The following is a 19843-nucleotide window of genomic DNA, read 5'->3' on the forward strand; positions in this document are numbered from 1 at the left end:
TAGAAAGAGAAAGAAAAGAATTCCCAACAGCAATTGGAATCAAGCATCTAGTTGGAGAATTAAGAAATCTTCATTTAGCCCTTAGGATAATATACCCCAAATACTTTGCATCTATAAGATGTATAAAATTACCACAGTTCACAAGAAGTACAATCTGCTGTCCAGACATATTTATTCTGACTGGCTGATAAAATACCTTACACTGTACTGACTACACCGTGGTGGAATTCTACAACAATGCCTCAGAGAAGAATGAGGTAAACCTGTACTGTCAGGTTAAAAGCACTGCCTAAAAGTGGGTACAAGAGTACTCCATGAGTTGTTTTAAGTTTACATGTATGTGTGTACACACAAACACACACACACATAAAAGTGAAATGTGTGGAAAGAGTACATCAAACTCTTCCTTCAGATACATCTAGGGAGGCGTATTTGTCCTGTTATACTGTTTACATCTTCTGTAGTTAACATAAATTAATTCATCATTAAAAACTTCTCTTAAAAAAGAAAACAAAACAAATGACATTCCAATGATTTGCAGTTTACTAAATTGGATAAATGCTATCACTTCTCTGATGCAAGGGCTACATACAGTTTGTTGGGTAAACTATGAAGTAAAGGTTAGAATAAGAGTGGCATCTGTTTGAGAACTATCGAGTCTTCTGCTGAGCCGGAAAACAGTAACAATTATTTTGTAGAATGACAAAAAATATCAGATGCTGGCTTTTATCTGTATGTTTCCAAACAAACAATTAAATGATTAGGTTTAATTTAAGCAAGTGTAGATCTTAGTGATTTTATAAGAAAACAAAACAAAAATGTATTTGGAAAATGCCCAGTAATGTTAAGGCCCTGTCAAACCACTGTTGGCATGAGGAAGCATGTAATATACAAAATAAGCAAAATACAGTCTACTGAATCTGCAGTTATGCAATCTGTGAAATCCTGTCATCATTCTTCCTAACAGAGTTCATCAAACAGTTTGAAAAGCACTGGCTCCTTCTCTTTAGTGTTGTCATGGATAGCTCACTGATCACCAAACAAAACAAATAGGATAAGAAGGGAAATGTCACCAAGTTTCAAAAATGTATCTTTAGTCCTTAGATTGTTGATCTGTCTTTAAGCAATAATTTCCATAACGTAAGACAAAAAGAGAAACAAAAAAAATCTTAATACTTACTACACTGTAAAACAGATGAAAACGGAGTACACAAGTTGGATCTGACTCTAAAACTTTGCAAGGAAAACAAAAGCAAAAATAAACACATGGGACTACGTCAAACTAAAAAGCTTCTACACAGTGAAGAAAACCACCATGAAAACAAAAAGGCAGCGTACTAAATGGGAGAAGATATTTGAAAATCATATATCTGACAAGGAGTTAATAGCCAAAATAGATAAAAAATTCATACAACACATCAATATAAAAATAGGCAACCTGATTTTTAAAATGGGCAGATTATCTAAATAGGTGTTTTTCTAAAGGAGACATACAGATAACCAATAGGCACATGAAAAAATGTTTGTTAATAATTATTAGAGAAATATAAATCAATACCACAATGAGATATCACTTCACATCTATTAGAATGGCTATCATCAAGAAGACAATATGTATTGGAGAGGATGTGGACAAAAGGGAAGCTTCGTACAACCATTGATGGGAATATAAATTGGTGCAGCCACTAAGGAAAACAGTATGAAGATTCCTCAAAAAATTAAGAATAGCATTACCAGTCCTGGGCAGTGGCTAAGTGGATAGAGTGACACCCCAAAGTGCCAAGATCACCATCTCGATCAAGGGTCGCCGATCTGGGGGGTTGCTCACTTGATCCCAAGGGCACTGGTTCGAGCTCTGGCCAGGGATATATAGAAGCAATCAATGACACAACTAAATGGAACAGAAAGTTGATGCTCCTTTTTCTCTCTTTCTCTCTCCTGTTTCCTTTTTTTCCCTCAAGAAAACAAAAACAAACAAGTAAACAAAAAGAATAGAACTACCATACAATCTAGCAATTTCACTTCTGGATATTTATCTGAAGAATACAAAAACACTTATTTGGAAAGACACATGCATCTTTATGTTCCCTGCAGCATTATTTACAACAGCAAAGAAAAGGAAACAACCTAAGTGTCCATCAGAGGGTGAATGGATAAAGAAGATGTGGTACATGTAACAAGAGAATATTATCAGCCATTTAAAAAACAAAAAAGATGAGATCTTGCCATTCATGACAATACGATGAACCTTGAGGGTATACGTTAAGTGAAATAAGTAAAAGAAAACTGTATCACTTCATCCATATGTAGGCTCTAAAAACAAAAGAAACAACCAAACAAGCAAAAACAAACATAAAACAAACTCATAGATCAGAGAACACGTTGGTGATTAGCAGAAAGGAAAGGGATGGAGGGAGAGCACAGAATGGGTGAAGGGGTAAAACATGGCAGCTAAATTTTAGGGGGTGACCAATCACTGCGTAGTGCATTAAAGATGCTGAACTAAAATGTTGTACACCTAAAACTAACATAATATTATGTATCCAGTTTTATATGGATTAAAAAAAAAGTGATATTCAAGGGTAGCCCTAATGCTTTTTTGCTCAAGAAAATAGCAACAGAGTCTACCAACTGGCTCCCAGAGGCATGCAAAAAAAAAAAAAAGGCAATCATTTCAGTGAAAGGCAGGGCTTGGGAGCCTACACCCTGGGGTGAGACCCAGGCCAAGTGGGGAGATAAGCCACCCAAACCTGGAGGCACCATGGCCCAATCTCAGCCAAAGATTCTGTTTCCTTCTATAAACAAACATTTTCAACCACAGCAACATCTACATGCGTTAATAACCCATTTCTTTTGTGGGCAGAGTAGCCTCAAATTTAGATTTTACTTCCCTGAGAAATAGTACAATACTTCAGTGCTTTCATCACTCGAGTTAGTTGTCAATCCTGAATTATAAATTGTTCTCAGTTTTCAAGCAAGAAATAATCCACATCAAATAAAAGAGCATTTCAGTAAATGTAAACACACTCTTTGGTTACTTTTCACAGCTTGTATCAATGATGGCTAATCTAGAAGACCCTGAAGACCATGCTTCCTTTTGAAATAAGCTCATCTGTCAAGAAGATGGAGCTGATAGTTCGTACAGAGATTCTTGCTAAGATTCTTCTCAAGTGTTGAACGGAAACTCCAATTCCCAGCTTTCTCAAAAGGAAAAGAGGAGGTTCAATCAGTAGTTCTTGTGAAAGTCAGGTATGTACAATGAAAGAAAATCATTTGACGTTTTTCATTCTTGAATGGAGGAATGGCGAATAGATCTGTGATACTCCTCTGGGCTGCTAATGTGTTCAGGTAAATCATAGCCCCTTAGGAAATGTCCACTGTTTTGTTGAGCAAAATAATATAGTTGTCTGGCCAGTAGTGGTTCGACCTTTAATAAGAGATTTTAAGAAGACGTTACTAAGATATATATATATTTTTAACACCCTGTAATTTGCTTATCATTAAATAATTGGATATATGGACAGGTATAGTAAAGTTAAGTACAAAGTTAGGTACTATCACACATCAAATATTTTATTCTTGGAGACTTCTAAAGAACTAATTTCTATAGTTCTTCCATACATCAATTTCTAAACAGAATGACAATACGATGGGTTTCAACTGAAGTTAAACATGATACTACTTTTAAATCATCTGTCACTAGAAATTTACATTTAATTGAGACTGAAACAGATCAGGTAAAATGAACAAAATGAAAGGGAATTTGAGGTAGTAGTTAGTGTACTTTAGGCCAATAAATTTATTTTTTTTAAACAATTTATGATTCCAGGATGACCTAGGTAATCTGTATGTTTCCAAACAAGAGAGAAAAGAAAAAGAAGCAAAATCAACAACAAAACTGCTATTATGGGAAAATAAAATTTAATTGATCCCAAATTCATCTACTTTGGTTGATATTTTTCATCAAAAAATAGTCAAATTCCAGCTTTTCCTGAATTTCCATTTAAGAAAACAAAATGCTTTCAATCAAATGTGTATTAAATTGAGCCTTGGTGTCCTTTGATATACAGCAATTTAAGCATAACTCACAAAATACCTGAAATAAATTAAATCCATAATAAAAGGAATCTGAACCAGTGTGTATGCACACACCTGTTTTCCCTTTCCATGCCTTGCCTGGGAAGCCCATCGCCGCCTAGGTTACAGGAAAGCTAGTGCATCCAAAACCTTTAAAATCAGAGTACTGGTAGAGTGTATCATCAACTTCTTGCATGTTAATTATCAATGCTAAGCTTACTTAGCCATTTAATAATCCCATTTGTTAACAAGATTATATCAATAATTACATCAATCATTGGAGAGGCTTCGTGAGAAAAGTCTGAAGTCTACTGGATTATGTTTTTGTTTATTGGTTGGCTAGTTTTTGATTTTATAATCAATAAGGGGGACCAAATGTTCAAAATCAGATAGTGTTTTATTTCAGTTTTCAATAAGAAACATTATCATAAGTGTAATATGACCTGAAATTTTATATTGCTGGGTATAATTTTTTACCTTTGCTGCTCATTATCTGGGCTCATTAATAACTCTTGAAGATATGTAGTTTTCAAATTCAAAAGTCATAAATATCCAGAACTCTTTTTTTGTGTGTGGCAAATTAATGCTAAATGCTTTCTATATAAACCTTTTCTTCTTTCCTTTTTATGAAAAAAAAAAAGTCTACTTGCCACAGTTGAACCTATCTTAAATTCTGCTACAGAATATTACAGTGATCTGATCTACTTGAGTTCTTTTAAAGATTTAACCTCCTCCAAATAATACATGGATTTTGGTTTCCAATACTAGAATTCTTTAAAACCAGAAATAAAAAGGGTTTTGGAAAATATCTGAATGACTTACAAAATATGCAAGTCAAGTTTCCCATTTTGGGAAAAGCTTCTCCATCAAGTAAAAATCAGACATTTTAAAAGCAATATTAAATATGGAAAATTTTAAAGAGCAACTTTTCACATCAGTCTTTTTACATCCTTATAAAATACTAATATGACAATTTCTTTGGAAAATAAAAAAGATGGGACAGATGAAGTCCGTGGTTGGAGGTCACCTTCCATTTCTGATGAGACTAATTCTAGGGCTGAGAGCAGGGTGAGGCTCTCTGGGCTCACTCGGTCACAATTCCTCCCTCATCGTTTTCCCAAGTCACTTGACTGTTACTTTTGATTTGAGACTCCTCTGAATGGAACCCTGCCCTGAAGAAGAACAGGGAAACAATCATTTGAATGTGGGGAAATACTCACGTGAGCAGTAATGAGTTTTCTTTGCCTCTGGGGATCTGGAAACTCTTCTCCAAAGCACAGAGTTACCTGGAATCTTGGCAGGGGACGGCCATGGTGAGCAAATGCTTGCAACTCTGGAGACACCACACATAGAAGAAGAAAAAGGAAAAAAAAAAAAAAATATATATATATATATATATATATTTTGTGAGCATATATATATGCTCAGAAACCCTCATCACTGAGCACAACAGGTTAAAGCAGGAAACAAAAGCTCTATGTTGATTTTGAAGACTGCAGTAGGAATGAGTACTCTTTATTTCTCTAAGTGGGGTCCTTACCCTTTAGACCCCAAATGTAAAATTGCATGTACATGCTGTTATGTGTACTTTTCTTGAAAGGGATCCAGGTTTTACCTGATCTTTTTTTTTTCAGGTGAGAGGAGGGGAGATAGTGAGGCAGACTCCTGCATGCGCACCAACTGGGACCCACCTGGCAACCCGATCTGAGACCAGTGCTTGAGTACTGAGTTATTTTTAGCACCTGAGGCTGATATGCTCCAACTGGAGCTATCTTCACTGCCTAGAGTCACTCTCAAACCAATTGAGCTACTGACTGTGGGAAGAGGGACAGGAAGGAAGGGTGGAGAAGCAGATGGTTGTTTCTCCTGTGTGCCCTGACTGGGAATTGAACCCAGGACATTCATACACTGGGCCAACACTCTATGCACTGAGCCACAGGCCAGGGCCTCACTTGATTTTTCAAGGGGAATATGCTTTGCAGATTAAGAACCATACTTTGCAGTATTTGAACCATGAGGATGCAAAAGATAGCAGAAAGGAGTGAAGGAGAAAGAAAAAGGAAAAGAAAGGTAGTTGTGTTGAAGCAAAAGAATACTATACACAAAAAAGAAATTTTCTTTTTAAAAAATCAGAATTTTCTGACTTGTCCCTGGATTTACTTAAAAACCACATCTCAGCCCTTTTAACCTAGTATTTGTTACCCAGGCCCTCTCTGGAACTTAGGCACCACAGAAATGCTTGACGTTCTCTTGGAGACTGAGTGCCAGTTCTGAGCAGCTGCATCCCATGTGGCACTAGGCCTAAACTGGGTGACTTTGAATGGACTTTTCGTCTGTCTTCTGGGACAGATGATGTTTTGAGATGAGAAGTGTAGTGATGAATCTCACTTTTGTGGATTTGTAGATCCTGAAGCCACAACCCTTACCCTAAGCATGAAAAACAGAGAATGGAACACTGTTGGAAAGATGTGTTCAACCCCTGACGTTGATGCATATCCTCACCCATATTCAGGATAACTTTTTCTTTAAAAATTTTCTCCATTGACTTGAGAAAGAAAGAGAAAGGTGGGGAGAAGAAAGAGAGAAGGAAGGAAGAGAGACAGAGAGAGTAAGGGAGAGAGAGAGAGAGAGAGAGAGAGAGAGAGAGAGAGAGAGAGAGAAGCATCAACTTGTTCCACTTTTTAGTTATACTCTCATTGGTTCCTTCTCATATGCACTCTGACCAGGGATCAAACCCACAACCTTGGTGCTCCGGGATGATGCTCTATCCACTACCCAGCCAGGACCTAAAGATAATCTTATGCCTCTAGCTGCTCCTATTCTTTCCACTAGACGTAAATGTCATGTCCGCAAAAGAAACATGCTTACACAGTCTCTGTTACAACTTCTGTAGAACAGCACCTGGTTGCATCTTTGTCAGATCCTTGGGCTTTGTCTTTGGGGGCTGTCCCTAGTAGTCTGCAAATCTTGAATGGGTAGATATCAAATATTTCTACTGTTCTCTTCAACTAAGGAGAAGTTTCTAGCTAACTCACTGGACTATTTGACTTCCTTTTTTTTCCCAGAATTCAAATCAAACCTAACCAATTTAGTCAGAATGTGTAAGAAGCATTTACACTATGGAGGTTGGAGGCTACACTTACAGAAGCTAATCAGAATGACGAGTTGGTACAGTTCTCTGAAAAAGTCATGCTTCAAGTGCTTGGTAACATGAGAATGCTCTGTGATTATGCAGAAGCTCATCTACACAACTTCAGTTTTTAGGTTTACAGATGCCTTCTGGCACTTCAGTGAACACTTCAAGAAAATAGTTTGCTATGAACAAAAAGTATGGCTCTTGGTAACAGAAGAAATGGAAAAGAAAAATAAAACAATGACTGCTCACAGATAAACACTAAATTCGAGGCAAGTGACTTTGCAGTTTGAGGGCACTAACAGCTGGCATATCATGCTGGTTTGCTTCTTGCCTGTATCCACACTCAGTTCGTTGTGGCTCAAAGAGAAACTTATAGCCTCATTAGAATAATAAGAGTCTACCTTCCTTAAAACATGCATGGTGAGAGAAACTCAGAGAAACAAGTGCCCTTTGCCTGGGGTGCCTTAACTACAGCCCTCGTCAGTGGTGGATTCTGGATCCAAAGATACCAAGTTCCACAATCTTTGAGAAAATGCAAACCCAGTGGGCTCTTTCAGAACCCACCACAGAACAGGAGGTACAGACAGAACCCCCCTCAGTGGCTTATGACCACCACACTGGGCCCCAGGACAGACAAAACAGTCATAACACTGGCTTGGAGGCAATTCTACAGCTCCGTTAAGGAGGGGCTTTCAGATACATGTGACTTTCTCACCCATCGCGCGGACCCAGGGGACCAGTGACTCAGTTTTCCCTCTTCCTCTCGTCACACCTCTGTGGGAGGGTTAATCATCTACAGATATATTTGCTTGGGGGCACCAAAAGAGAATTTTAATGAGCCTAAGCGAATTTGAGCCACTTGAACCCAAAAGGCTGAGCAAATGTCATGGTGCCAGAAGACAGAGATGCTTCACATTTTTATTTCAAATAAATTGAATTTAAGATGCACATTTAGGGAAAGTAAAAGCACAGGGAAACCCAAAGACATAGGGTGTTTCTGAAGGGGATGCTTTTAAACGAATGGGTTAAGGATAAGGTCAAGACAGAACTGGCAGTTAGCTGGCACATTGGAATGGCTTTCTGCCTCCACAAGAGGCAGCATTAATACAGATTGCTAAACAAGTTCTCTGGATGAAGCTTCATCAATAATGTAGCAGGAGTTTCACAAGAGCCAGCCCAGGGCTTATTTAATTATCATAAAATCAAAGCTAGGAAACAAACCTTACTGGTTCTGGAAAATATGATTTGAAACACGCATGTCATAGAGATAGCTCAAAGACTTCTCATAACTGCCCCTTTGCAAAATCAGTTCAACACACTCCATCTGTGGTCCCACCTGCTGAAGGGCATCTATCCACTGAAGGATGACACATCTCATAACCAAGAGTGTTAACAATATAATTCTAATGGTTACACTTTCCCTAAGAACCTTAAAAGAACTGAAACATCAACAGGTACGCTTGCTGAGATCATACTGCCAATAAAATGTGAACTTTATTACTAGGTGACTATTTGTTGAATTCCATAATTTCAATTCATGAGCCTGCACCATTAGCCAGGAGCAATCTCCCCCCTCTTCACACCTTCTGCTGCTGGAGAGCAGCAGGTGGTAAAAGGAGAGGTGAAATGTGAACCAAACAAGAAACCTATGCTGGAGTCAGGCTCAGCAAGCTCAGGGGTTAACAGAAGAAAGACCTCTGTCCGGACCAGAGTGACCAGCTGTTTTTGACAGTTGTGGCAAACAGGCCATCACCACCTTTGTATTCCCTAAGACTCACAGGTATGAAACTCGCCATTCTAACTGGTAATTAGGTACATTACCTGATAAAAACTGCTGTGTGTCAAAGAGCTTGCAGGTCTGGTCTCTCTCCAGTTTGTTGGGCCGGTCACTGCACAGTGCCAAGGGTCCATCCCAGTAGATCCTGCTCTGGCACAGTCTTTTGGCATAAAGGCCATCGGGGGCCATCCAGAGGACCACACCCCTTTCTAGGTGGCTCAGCAGTTTCTCAATGTTTTTCCTCTGACCATTGTCCTCAGGGTAGGGGAAGAGGACCTGGTCCAGGCTGCTGGCATCAAAAGTGTGTCCATGGGAGATACGACAGCCTTCGGGGCTGACTGTGGTCAACTCTTTCACCAGGATCTCCCGGTAATACAGGCAGATGTGGAGCCGGCAGTCTGCAAACACAGAACATCTGGAGTCAGTGCTAAAGGAACAAGAAGTATTGCAGACCCATCAGGATGCCAAATTACCAGTCAGAACAAAGTACTTGTTGGGGCACTGGTGCCAAGATGCTCTGTAGAAAGCAAACTCTTCCAGGATCAAAAAGTCTAGGAAACACTGCATGCTTTTATCTCCCTCCTGGAGATTCACAAACCATGAGAGGTGTTAGAGAAGTCCCACAAGAAATCAATTTGATGATGTCTAACTCAGCATTTTCCAAATTTACGGGACCACTTTTTTTGGGGGGGGGCTTAAGGGGAAGGGAGCATATATTTCATTAGTTTTCTGCAAAACAGGTTTGACTTATATTAGAGAGTAATATAAGAACTGTCAAGAACTATCTATATCTTTTCTTTTTGGTGATGATGGTAGCGGTTATGTCTAAAATACTAAGTCATGTATCACTGAACAAAAAAATCATCTTTAAGTATGACAATAAGTTTTGATTTTGGAGAAATTAAACCCTAAGTTTAATTTTTACTAGCAAAAAGAGTATAAGGATGTTTCAGGGAAAAAAAGCAAGCATGTCTACACATCTGAACTACCCTAAAATATCAATATGATGTCATTAGGTTAAAATATATATGTATTGAAGTTTCAAGAAGGCTAAACATTAAGGCCTTAATAGTGATGATCTCTGGGTTGGGCGAATGTGATATTTATTGTTTTTGCTATTTTGATTTTTAAATTAGTTTTTATACTGTGTAAGTACTAATTGTTTAATATAATTATATAATATATAATTTACATGGAAAGAGAGGAATCAATGAGAGAAATGTTTTGAGAGTAAAGTCTGCTGAAATCCCATCAGGCTACGTGTTTAAGTTTTAAAATAACTCTAAAAACAGAGCTGTCCAAAAGATTTAACAAAATAAATTCATTTATGAAATTTGGCTGATTTCAGAACCTACTTTAAATTATGACCCACAAACTGAAAGGACCCAACTAGGTTTACAAAGGGCCCCTTAACTGAAATGCAAAAGAGCTTTATAGGTAGGAAACAGCTACCCTTTGGAAACTGCATGGGATTTAAAAAAGGAATAGAAATTGCAGTTCTCCAATAAATGCACTCAATTAGTTAATCTGTATTATGCATGCCGAAACAGAAACCCACAATAGCCTCTTATTCTTCAATGGCAGGTATTGAAACTGAGCCCAATACTGTCTCAATTCTCTACTGCACTTTCTACTGTTGTAAACACTGGCTGAGAGGGTGCCTTGGATGGCATACTCTGATGAGAGTGGGCACTGGCCGTTAAAAGTGATTTGCAGGCAGGTTTCATTTCATTTCACGTCATCAGAAATCACAAGGTCACAGTGATAAAAATAGCTGTTGATTTCCTACTCTTCAGGCTCCCACACAAGTTTTGGGTGCTTAAGAAAGGGTTGAGAGTTCCTAAAGACAAACAGAAGACTTTCTGCTTGGAAAATCTCCTCCCCTCCATCACTCAGGAGCATCTAAGAAAAAAGGAAGCAGCCCTTATTCAGAACTCTGGAAACAAAAGGAATGAAACCATGAAGATTCCAGCTCCTCTCAAAGCAAGACAGGTGCCCACAACTCTTGGTTCCTTGAAACCTTGAGAATTTAGTTTATGTTTTCTGTCACTGATTTGTGTGTGTGTGTGTATGACAGAGACAGAGAGAGACAGAGAGCAGGACAGACAGGGACAGACAGACAGGAAGGAAGAGAGATGAGAAGCATCAATTCTTCGTTGCAGCACCTTAGTTGTTCATTGATTGCTTTCTCATATGTGCCTTGACTAGGGGGGCTTCAGCAGACCGAGTAACCCCTTGTTCAAGCCAGCGACCTTGGGTTCAAGCTGGTGAGCTTTTGCTCAAACCAGAAGAGCCCGTGCTCAAGCTGGCGACCTCAGGGTTTCAAACCTGGGTCCTCCACATCCCAGTCCAGTGACACCACCTGTCAAGGCTTCTGTCACTGATTTTTAAGAAGTGGGATGAGGCACAAGAGAATCTGAAGCTTAAGGGTTTCATTTTTAATATAAATACAAATCCCATTTTTAAACAATCCAACATCTAAAAAAATAAATATGCATATACCACACATGCTTATTACACACTGAGATGCCTTCCTTAAAACAGGTAAGATCTCTTGAGGTGCCAGGGTCCTTTTAGAAATGAAACTTTAAAAATCAGATCTAATCCATATTTTCTTTTTTGTAGCACATAGCAAAGTTCAGAGAAAGACCACAATACTCAGTCAAATGTGATAAAGGCAAAGCAGCCAAACCAATGTCCCCAAGAAGTTGATGAGGAAGACCTGTTTGTGACTAACTCTGGAAGGATGATCAGCTTCTCAAATGAGAAACCTTGGTGAAAAAAAAATTATTTTTTCTAAGAATTTATACTACACTGTGAGGATGTTAGTTGAGGAGGAGCCCTAGGTGAAAGAAACTAGAGTGTTTGCCTATTCTTGGAAATTCAGAAAGATGTCAATGGAGAAGATAACATGACTCACCCAGCACATAAAATTGCATCAAAATTGTAAGCTGGTTTCTCAGTGCTAACTCTTCTAAGGGTGTTCCTCATTCACACAGGTGGAGGGTCAAATGTGTCCACACACATATAGGCACCAGCTGGCAGAAAGCGAGTGCCCACAGGCTATGCTCACCAACTGCCCTCCATCAAATCTGCCCAACAGAGAGGATGAGCGCCTCCAGAGATGCAGGCCTCCTGTGGGTGCCTCTGAAACCCTATGCCACACTCACCTGAGAGGGCCAAGGCTTCGGCAGACCTTATGCTTGGCTCTATGGGGATTCCAGGGGCCTGGGACTCAGGTGGGGCACAAGCATAAAAGGTTCCGGTCACCTGGCAACCTGCATTTGCAAATAAAAGTCAAAGTTTGTCCACACACAGAGAGGCCTCCTCTCCTCTCCCTGAGAGCGGCCACTCAGCTCCTGCAGGGTGGGGGAAGGGGTCTCAGACTAGCCCCCTAGAGCTGACCCCTGGCTCTCCTAACAGAGACAAGCTGAAGTCCCATGGGAAAAACCAAAGTGGGAGGAGTTAGGAGTCTCCATACAGCTTTGGAAGGAAACTTGGAACTCTCCCTCTGTAATTTCCTCCCTCCCTCCCACCCTCCCTTCCTCCCTCCTTCCCTCCTTTCCTTCCTTCCTTTCCTTCCTGTTAGCTAACTCCTTCATCACCACATGATTATCATTTTGTGTGTGTGGGTGTGTTTATGTGTGTTGAGAACATTTAAAATCTACCTTCATTACCACTCTGCACATTAGATGTCCAGAATTATTCACCTTATAATTGGGAGTTTGTGCCCTTTGACCAACATCTCTCCATAACTGACAAACAGGAAAACTGAGACTCAGTGAGATGAAACGATTTACCCCGTTCACTCAGCAAGCTCACAGCAGAACTGTGAGCTCAGGAGTACGTGAGTCCTCATGCCCAAGAGCACAATTCAAACCTTGCACTTTTATTTAATGTCACCCAATGCTTTAAAATAAGTCTGCCTATTCTATCATTTTGCAATTCTAAGCACTGTCTCTTTATTAAAATTAGTTCAACAGAGCCTGATTGACTTGGACATGGGTCTGAATTTCAGAAACCACTTTAATGTTAGCTAATTCCTTCACTATGATATAAAAAAAAACTCTACTGCAAATCATCTTGAAAAGCTAATAAAACAGAATTATTCTGGGTGTTTTGTTTTGTTTTTTAGTAAACATGTTATTTAATACAAATCATAAAGAAGGATGTACTTCTTCAGTACCATAACCCTAACAGTGACGTGAACATGGTTAGAAAAAGGGAAACTGACCAAGTATTCCTAGAACATCCAAAAAAAAAAAAAAAATCTATGTTGCCCCTTCTCAGGATTTTTATTTAAATAACTTACTCAAAAGTACTAAAAACTTGTGTTTTGCTGTGTTGAATATACAAGTGAAATTTTCTTTTCACTTTAATTAGTGCTTCTGCTGCTGAGAGCTTTCCTCCCGGTGTCTGGGAAACCCCTACAGGCATGGAATCACATATGATCCAGAGTATAGGAATTTTGGATCCAAAATCAACACTGCACACCCTATGGAAACTTTTAATGTTTTTTTTCAGAGTTGTTGTTTTTTTATTCATTCCCTACTTATTATCACCTGTAATCCAAAGAACTACAATGGGCACACCATTGTTTAAGAAAAATATACTAGCTCAGTAATCTCCTTGTGTCCCATTTTACAGTAGTAGATAGAAACAGATCAGCAAAATTTTGTGACCTTCAGTCAACATTAAGGGAGGGATTGTAATGTATGCTAAAATATACCCATTTTTCATTTTTTATTTTTGCTGAAGATTAAAAATAAGGTTTAAGATTATTGACAGTTTTAAGCATAGGCCCCGGCACACCATCGGCCAGGGGTGGGTAGACCTTGGCATCCTTCTTCTGAGGACATTTCCATCCAACAGGAGAGAGAAAACTCTCATTCACTGCATGTAAAGGCTTTCCCAGCAATTCTGATAAGGGGAAAGAATTGTGGTCCTGCCCAGAAGGACAGATAAGGGGAAACCAAGGGCCTTCCAGCCAGGTTTGCTCCACTGGGTCAGTAGCAGCCAGAGGAACCAGGCCCAGCACAGTCCTTACCATTTTCACAAGCCGGCCCTTGCCAGTGGTGGCTGCGGGGTCCAAATGTCACAGGACACTGATATGGGATTTCGGGGTGGGGCTGGTCGGGGACATACTCCCTCCAGCTGCGGTCGTGGGGTGGCATCATGTAGTTATGAACCTGCTAAAGAGATGAAAGCAGCCAGATGAGCAAAGAATAGTGTGTTGGCTTTGGGAAAAGGAAGCGGATTCTTATACATCCTCTCAAACTCCTCGGGCACTCTCTTATTTGGCTGGCAGCCAAATCATTTTATCATCTGAAAGATTTTGGCATTAACTAGCCATAAAAAAATTTTAAAAAGCACAATGGAGACAGTGTTGTAAAGTAGTGATTTATGTAAAGCTTCATCATATGGTTAAATCTGGCACCAAAAGTTCTGGAAGGAAGTTTGCCTTCTTTTCCCCACCAAAGTGAATGCAACAGAGCTGTAATTCACATAAGAAAACTCTAAAGAGATCAGCTGCCCTGTGGTTTCACATGATATAAAGTACCACTTCCAAAATCTTCAGCTTCCACAACAGGTCTGTTTCCCAGAAGATTTCAGAATGGGTGGTAAAAGTCTACATCAACAGGCAGACATCCCCATCACTCCCCTACTTAAAGCCAACACAGATATTCACAGGAGGTTGAAAGCGAGACATTCTTTCAATGACCAGGGGTTTGGTTTGGCCATTGGACTAAGAGCAAAAACAAAGTTAAGCTGTTTTTGTTTGTGTATTTTTCCTAGCATTTCCTTCTAGAAACCTTGCACCCTCCACCATACCTGAGCTGGGAGTGAGGTGTAAGGAGTCGTCATTGTGTAGGGATGGCTCATGGTCATCTGCGGGTCCTCTAGGGTAAGCTGCTTTGCTCCTATATATGGTTTTGCAAAAGGGAAATGGCCCAGTGTGAAAAAATGAACTGACATATCTAAACATCAAATCTCAGAAAAAATATTTGAGGAGTTAATTCCTAGAATGCATAACGGTGTTAACAAATAAGACATTTTCCAGAAATTCCCTTGGATAATTATTTGTTCATTTCATTAAACTGATTTCTATAAGGTCCTGCTGTATGTGAATGCGCTTTGTAACAGAAAGGGTTCTACCAGAAAAATGTTCTGCAAGTGAGATCACCCATATGGTTTGTTTAAAATGCAGATTTCTGACCCTGGCTGGGTGGCTCAGTGGATAAAGTATCAACTTGGCAGGCACGAGAGGTCATATATTCGAAACCCAGTCAGGGCACATAGAAGAAACAATCAAGAAGTACACAACCAGATGGAAAAACTAAGTGAAACAATGAGTTGATGCTTCTCTATCTCTCTCTCTCTTTCCCCTCCCCCTCTCTCTCAAGTCAATGGAAAAATTAAAATGTGCAGATTCTTGAACTCTACTTTGATATACGGGTCAGAATCTTAGAAAGAGGGAATTTGAACTTTAACAAGAAATCCAGCTGACCACTGTACATTCTAAAAATTGACATTATTATTACTATAAATAGTAGAAGTATATGGATGGATGGATGTTTTCCTTCTACAAAAGGTTATTTGTGAAAGACTAAGAGAAAAGTAAAGCTTTGAAAAAGTTTTTCATTTTTCTGTTTGGAAATTTAGCCTATCGAACGAGCTAGAAAACACACGTGTGCACACATGTGCACACATGCAGAGAGAGACTTGGAGTTTGAGAAAGTATCCTACACTAACACCACAAAAATTTCAATTAGTGATCCAGAGAACTTTGACAATGAGTCTGCTGGGCTTGAACATGAGGCAGAAGGCAGGCAAGCTATAAAACAAACAAACAGAAATAGAAAAATGAATTTCGGAATGAAATTTAGAGTGTCAGATTGCCAATATTCTGTGACCCAAGTCCAGGAAGTCCCACCTTTCTTGGCTCCCTCAGGGACGATCCTGTATACTTTGTAGGGGTCTGAGATGTCCAGCTGACTCCTCTCAACAAGTTCCTCAAAGTCATTGCTCTTGTTCAAAGCACATCGTAAACGTGTCTTCCAGGTAGGAGGGTCTGGCTTGTCAATGCCTTCTCGGAATTTTCCTTTAAATAGTGCCCAAGCCTGGGGGAAAGAAAAGAGAAAAAAAAAATTAAAATACAGGTCTTTAAAAAAAAAAAATCTGGGGATTGTATTTCCAAAGAAAAGAATGATGCTTCAGTGCTTCAAATTTACACTGTTGCTCAAAATGTAGGATAGAAACATACCAGGTGTGTCTTCTATGTGCAATACGGTCACCTTGGTCTCTGTCATTGCTGAGCTGAAGACAAGTAGTTTGGACATTCTTTAAATATTTTTAGAATGGTGGGCAAATGTGGAGGACCCTGGAAAAGGACTTGCTCACCTAATGTCTGAAGCAGGTCTGACTGAAACTGTGAGACAGAGCTGTGGGGTGAGCTGCCACGCATATCTGGGCTGCCTGAAAATCTGAGGTTATCTGAGAGCAAATTCCCTGAGGAAGTCCCCTGCCTATCCTGCCCACAGGTGGTGGGGCTGGACCCTAAGGCACAGTTCACTGGACAAGCTGCTCAGGGGAAAACAATCGTGATAGGAACCCATACACAGAGTGAGAGAGAAAGATCCAGAGAGAGGCCCAAAGCAGAGCTCAAGGAGGGGGAGAGAGAGGAGGAGGAGGAGAAAGAGAAAAAGAAAAACCCAAAAAGGTGGGTGTGTGTGTGAGTGGGGGGAGGGGGAGGTGAAGAGAGAGAAAGAGAGACAGAAACCTAGAGAAAAATTTCCAGGCAGAGAGCCTTGGAAAGACGGAGTCAGACAAACAGGGCTGAGAGACAGACAGTAGGACACATGGACGGAGGAACCCAAAGAGGGCTGGGATGAGAGAGCCACAGGGAGATTGAACCAAAGGGGAAAAAACTATTCGAAGAGAGACAAATAGCAATAACATAGTGAAACATAGAGACAGTGAGACAGAAAAACAGACAGAATCCAGCCCATCCACGGCACTCAGAAGGACAAAAAGTGACACGAGTTGGTTAGAGGAGGCAAGGAAGGGTCCAGGGCACAGAAAGAGGTTCTGATAGAAACAAAGAAACCGGCAAAAATGCAATCAAGGACGCTTTGCTAATGTCCTGGCACCGCCACCGACCCTGACAGAACCTCCTTCCAGGGACTTCCCTGCCTCTGGAGCCCTCTGGTTCTCTGGGCACTGCTCATGCCTCACGTTGGGGAACGGGACCGATCAGGATCACTCCCATTTGTGAAATCTCTAGAGAAGTTGAAACTTCTCTCCTCCCAGGGCTTCGGCTCATCGAGCCTTGGTGCTCCTGGGTGGGCCACCTCCCCTGCGGGGACTGCCCAACCTTGCCGGTCCCGTGCGGATAACCTCCCCTCTCAGAATCGCGGGGTGCACTGGACACGGATTGGGCTCCCCGCTGAGTCCATGCCCGGTACCATCCCCCTCTCCCGATCGCGGACTCCCCACGTGCGTGTAACCTTGAAGAGAGCGGCGTCCTCTTCGCGGTTGTAGTCCTGCTTGCCCGCGTGCTTCCAAGGGATGCGGAAGATGCTCTTCTCTTCGTTCTCCCACACCAACCCCGGGTACTTGCCGCTGTCGATCTGGTCTATCAGCCACTGGCGGAGCTTCCCGTTGCCGCAGCTCACAGAGCTCATGCCGAACTCGCCACCTCGGCCGCCACCGCCCTCCAGGTTCATGCCCAGCGCACCGACTGCCGCCCTCTCGCGCCTAGTCTCCGCCTCCTGCACTCGCTTTGCGCTGCTGGGGAGAGGAGAACCGCCCTTAGGTACCGCGGCAGAGCGCTCAGGGTACCATGTCCCAAACTACCCTGGCGATGCCCACGAGGCCGCGGAGTCTCCAAGGCAGCGAGGCGCACGCTATGGAGTTGGTGTCATCAGAGGTCCCCGAGCGAAGACATCTTCTCAGCTGGCTGGGACTTGTCCCCTTGAGGCGCACAGTCCTGCCTCCTCCCGAGAGCGCCCTCAGCAGAGCCTGTCTTCCTACCCCGCTTTCTGGGCTCGTTCTCTTCCCTCACCCCACCGCCCTCAACTTCGCGCGCACCCCCCAAATACACTCTACACCTTTCTTGGCGCTCCATTGGCACACTCGTAGTTTTCGCTCCTCTTTGTCCATCCGGAGCTGTTTATTGTAAGTCCATTTTCTCCTCGCTGTCAGTTTACAACTCGCTCACTCCCCATTTCACATTCCCTTGGTGGCCCCTGCGCGCCAATCTTACACGCGGGCTCGCCTGCGGTCGGGGCGTTTCATGTGCTCAGCACCCAGGAACCCGTCTCCAGGCCTCCTCCCTACCAGCACTCCTTGTCCCAAGAACATCCCAGAGCCGTGACCAGGTAGCAAGGATCAATTGGGCCCTAGGGGCAACAAACGGCAACAGGTCGGCCCTTCGCGAGGGACGCAGTCAAATAGCGGGAGATACGTGTGCGTGGAGTGAGTGTCAGCCCCGCCCTGGAGGCCCGCAAAGTAGAGCCGAGGCGAAGAGGGCGCGGGGGAGAGCGAGGGACCCCGGGGCCTGGGGTTGAGGCAGCAGAGCGAAGGCCCCGAGTGGACCAAATTTGGAGCTCCTCTTTCTCCTTCACCACCAGACCGGGAAAGACGCGCCGGGGACCGCGGTGCGTTTGGGCCCCTCGCTAACGAGCAGAAGAAGGAGCCTCAGAATTAAAGGCTGTCTCCGGGAAAGCCTGCCGCCCTGTGTGGCTGCCTTCGACGGCCCTGTCTTGGCCATTTCCGAGGCCCTGACTTTCTCATTCCCAGCCTGGTCCAACGCGTGCCACCGGCCCGCCCCGGCCCGCGCTGGGCAGCCCTGCAGAGAGCTGGGGACACAGGCCAGAGGAGAGCCTGCAGAGATGCTCGGCAGTGCCACGGCGGCCTTCCACAAAGCCCGTACAGAGGCCCTGGGCACACGGGGTGGGAGTCGCGACTCCCTCCAGCGGAGCGTGCTTTCTCCCAGCTCCGAAGCTGGGGTGCCCTGCGCTGCCCTCGAGGTGGTCCCTGCAACCTCTCTAGCCTATCGCTCCGAGTGCTCTGCGGTGCCAACCTCACATCGACGCTCCTGCCCTGCCCAGGTCTTACCTCGTCCCGGACTTGGAACTGAAGGCAGCGGTGGGTCCCAAGTTCGAGTGGTGAAACTAAGACTCCGAGGTGCGAAAGAGGAACTTTATGAGCTTAAAAGCCGCGCTGGTGGGGGGCGGAGCCCGGGGCGGGGCCAATTGCGCCCAAGAGGAGCTGGGGGGGGGGGGGTGCCAGTAGAGAAAAGAGCGGGGCGGGGCAGTCCTGGGCCGAGGCGTCTAAGAAGCCCACGTGCGAGGGTCGCTGGTGGCTGGGCCCGGGACTCTGGCGCCCTTGGCCACCCGCCTCGCTCAGCTCGCGGTGAGCGCTCCTCCAGTCCGGAGCAGGCGGCCTCGACGACCCTCGCTTGCCGTGGTTTCCTGCGGAGGGCAAGGCGTGAAACCGGGATCTGGCTTCTGCTCCAGGACCTGCGGGAGGCCGGTCGATAACTATTAACAACTAAACTACAGCTATGCGGTTAGGGCGGGAAGTGGAGGGCGGGGGAGGGGGGGGGGCGGGAATCTGGTGCAAGCGAAGTTCTCTTGTAGAGCATCAAACAAAAGACCGAGGAATTGTCCGTATAGAAGATCAGTGGGTGGGGGGCATCCTTGGCCCTGCTGCTGTCCTCGAGAACTCTGCCCCTCTGTGGTGTTTAGAGAACAGTGTACTCATTAAAAAGAAAAAAGGAAATGGCCCAGATCCCTTGAGCTATAGACTGTGGTTCAAATGCTGTCTGCCTGTTTGAAATGCTCCTACTT

The 19843-nt window shown here is 42.9% G+C and overlaps 1 protein-coding gene across 4 annotated transcripts; it reads right to left on the reverse strand.

The window, feature by feature from the left end:
- Nucleotides 1–2656: 2656 nt before the first annotated feature.
- IRF4 (interferon regulatory factor 4) lies at nucleotides 2657–19175 on the reverse strand. Of its 4 annotated transcripts, none has more exons than XM_066268530.1 (9): nucleotides 19110–19175; nucleotides 17498–17777; nucleotides 15925–16111; nucleotides 14823–14911; nucleotides 14038–14179; nucleotides 12161–12268; nucleotides 9035–9388; nucleotides 5298–5410; nucleotides 2657–3427 (listed from the first exon to the last, which is right to left on the reverse strand). In XM_066268530.1, the coding sequence occupies exons 2-9, from the start codon at nucleotides 17714–17716 to the stop codon at nucleotides 3284–3286; spliced, it is 1356 nt and encodes a 451-aa protein (XP_066124627.1). In that variant the 5' UTR covers nucleotides 17717–17777; nucleotides 19110–19175; the 3' UTR covers nucleotides 2657–3283. The 4 variants fall into 4 exon arrangements, with proteins under 4 accessions (XP_066124627.1, XP_066124625.1, XP_066124626.1 ...); XM_066268528.1 differs by having other exon boundaries at nucleotides 14038–14182; XM_066268529.1 differs by having other exon boundaries at nucleotides 14038–14182; nucleotides 17498–17780; nucleotides 19110–19164.
- Nucleotides 19176–19843: the final 668 nt, after the last annotated feature.

Source organism: Saccopteryx bilineata, chromosome 3 (assembly GCF_036850765.1).
Source record: "Saccopteryx bilineata isolate mSacBil1 chromosome 3, mSacBil1_pri_phased_curated, whole genome shotgun sequence".
NCBI lineage: Eukaryota > Metazoa > Chordata > Mammalia > Chiroptera > Emballonuridae > Saccopteryx > Saccopteryx bilineata.

Excerpts from the sequence above, each read along its gene's own strand:
- IRF4 (XM_066268528.1), bottom strand. The coding sequence starts at position 17,716 with ATGAACCTGGAGGGCGGTGGCGGCCGAGGTGGCGAGTTCGGCATGAGC. Across the intron at positions 14,183-14,822 it reads ACACCTCACTCCCAGCTCAG|CAGGTTCATAACTACATGAT; the intron begins GTATGGTGGAGG and ends TCATCTCTTTAG. Across the intron at positions 5,411-9,034 it reads CACACAGCAGTTTTTATCAG|AGTTGCAAGCATTTGCTCAC; the intron begins GTAATGTACCTA and ends TGGTGTCTCCAG.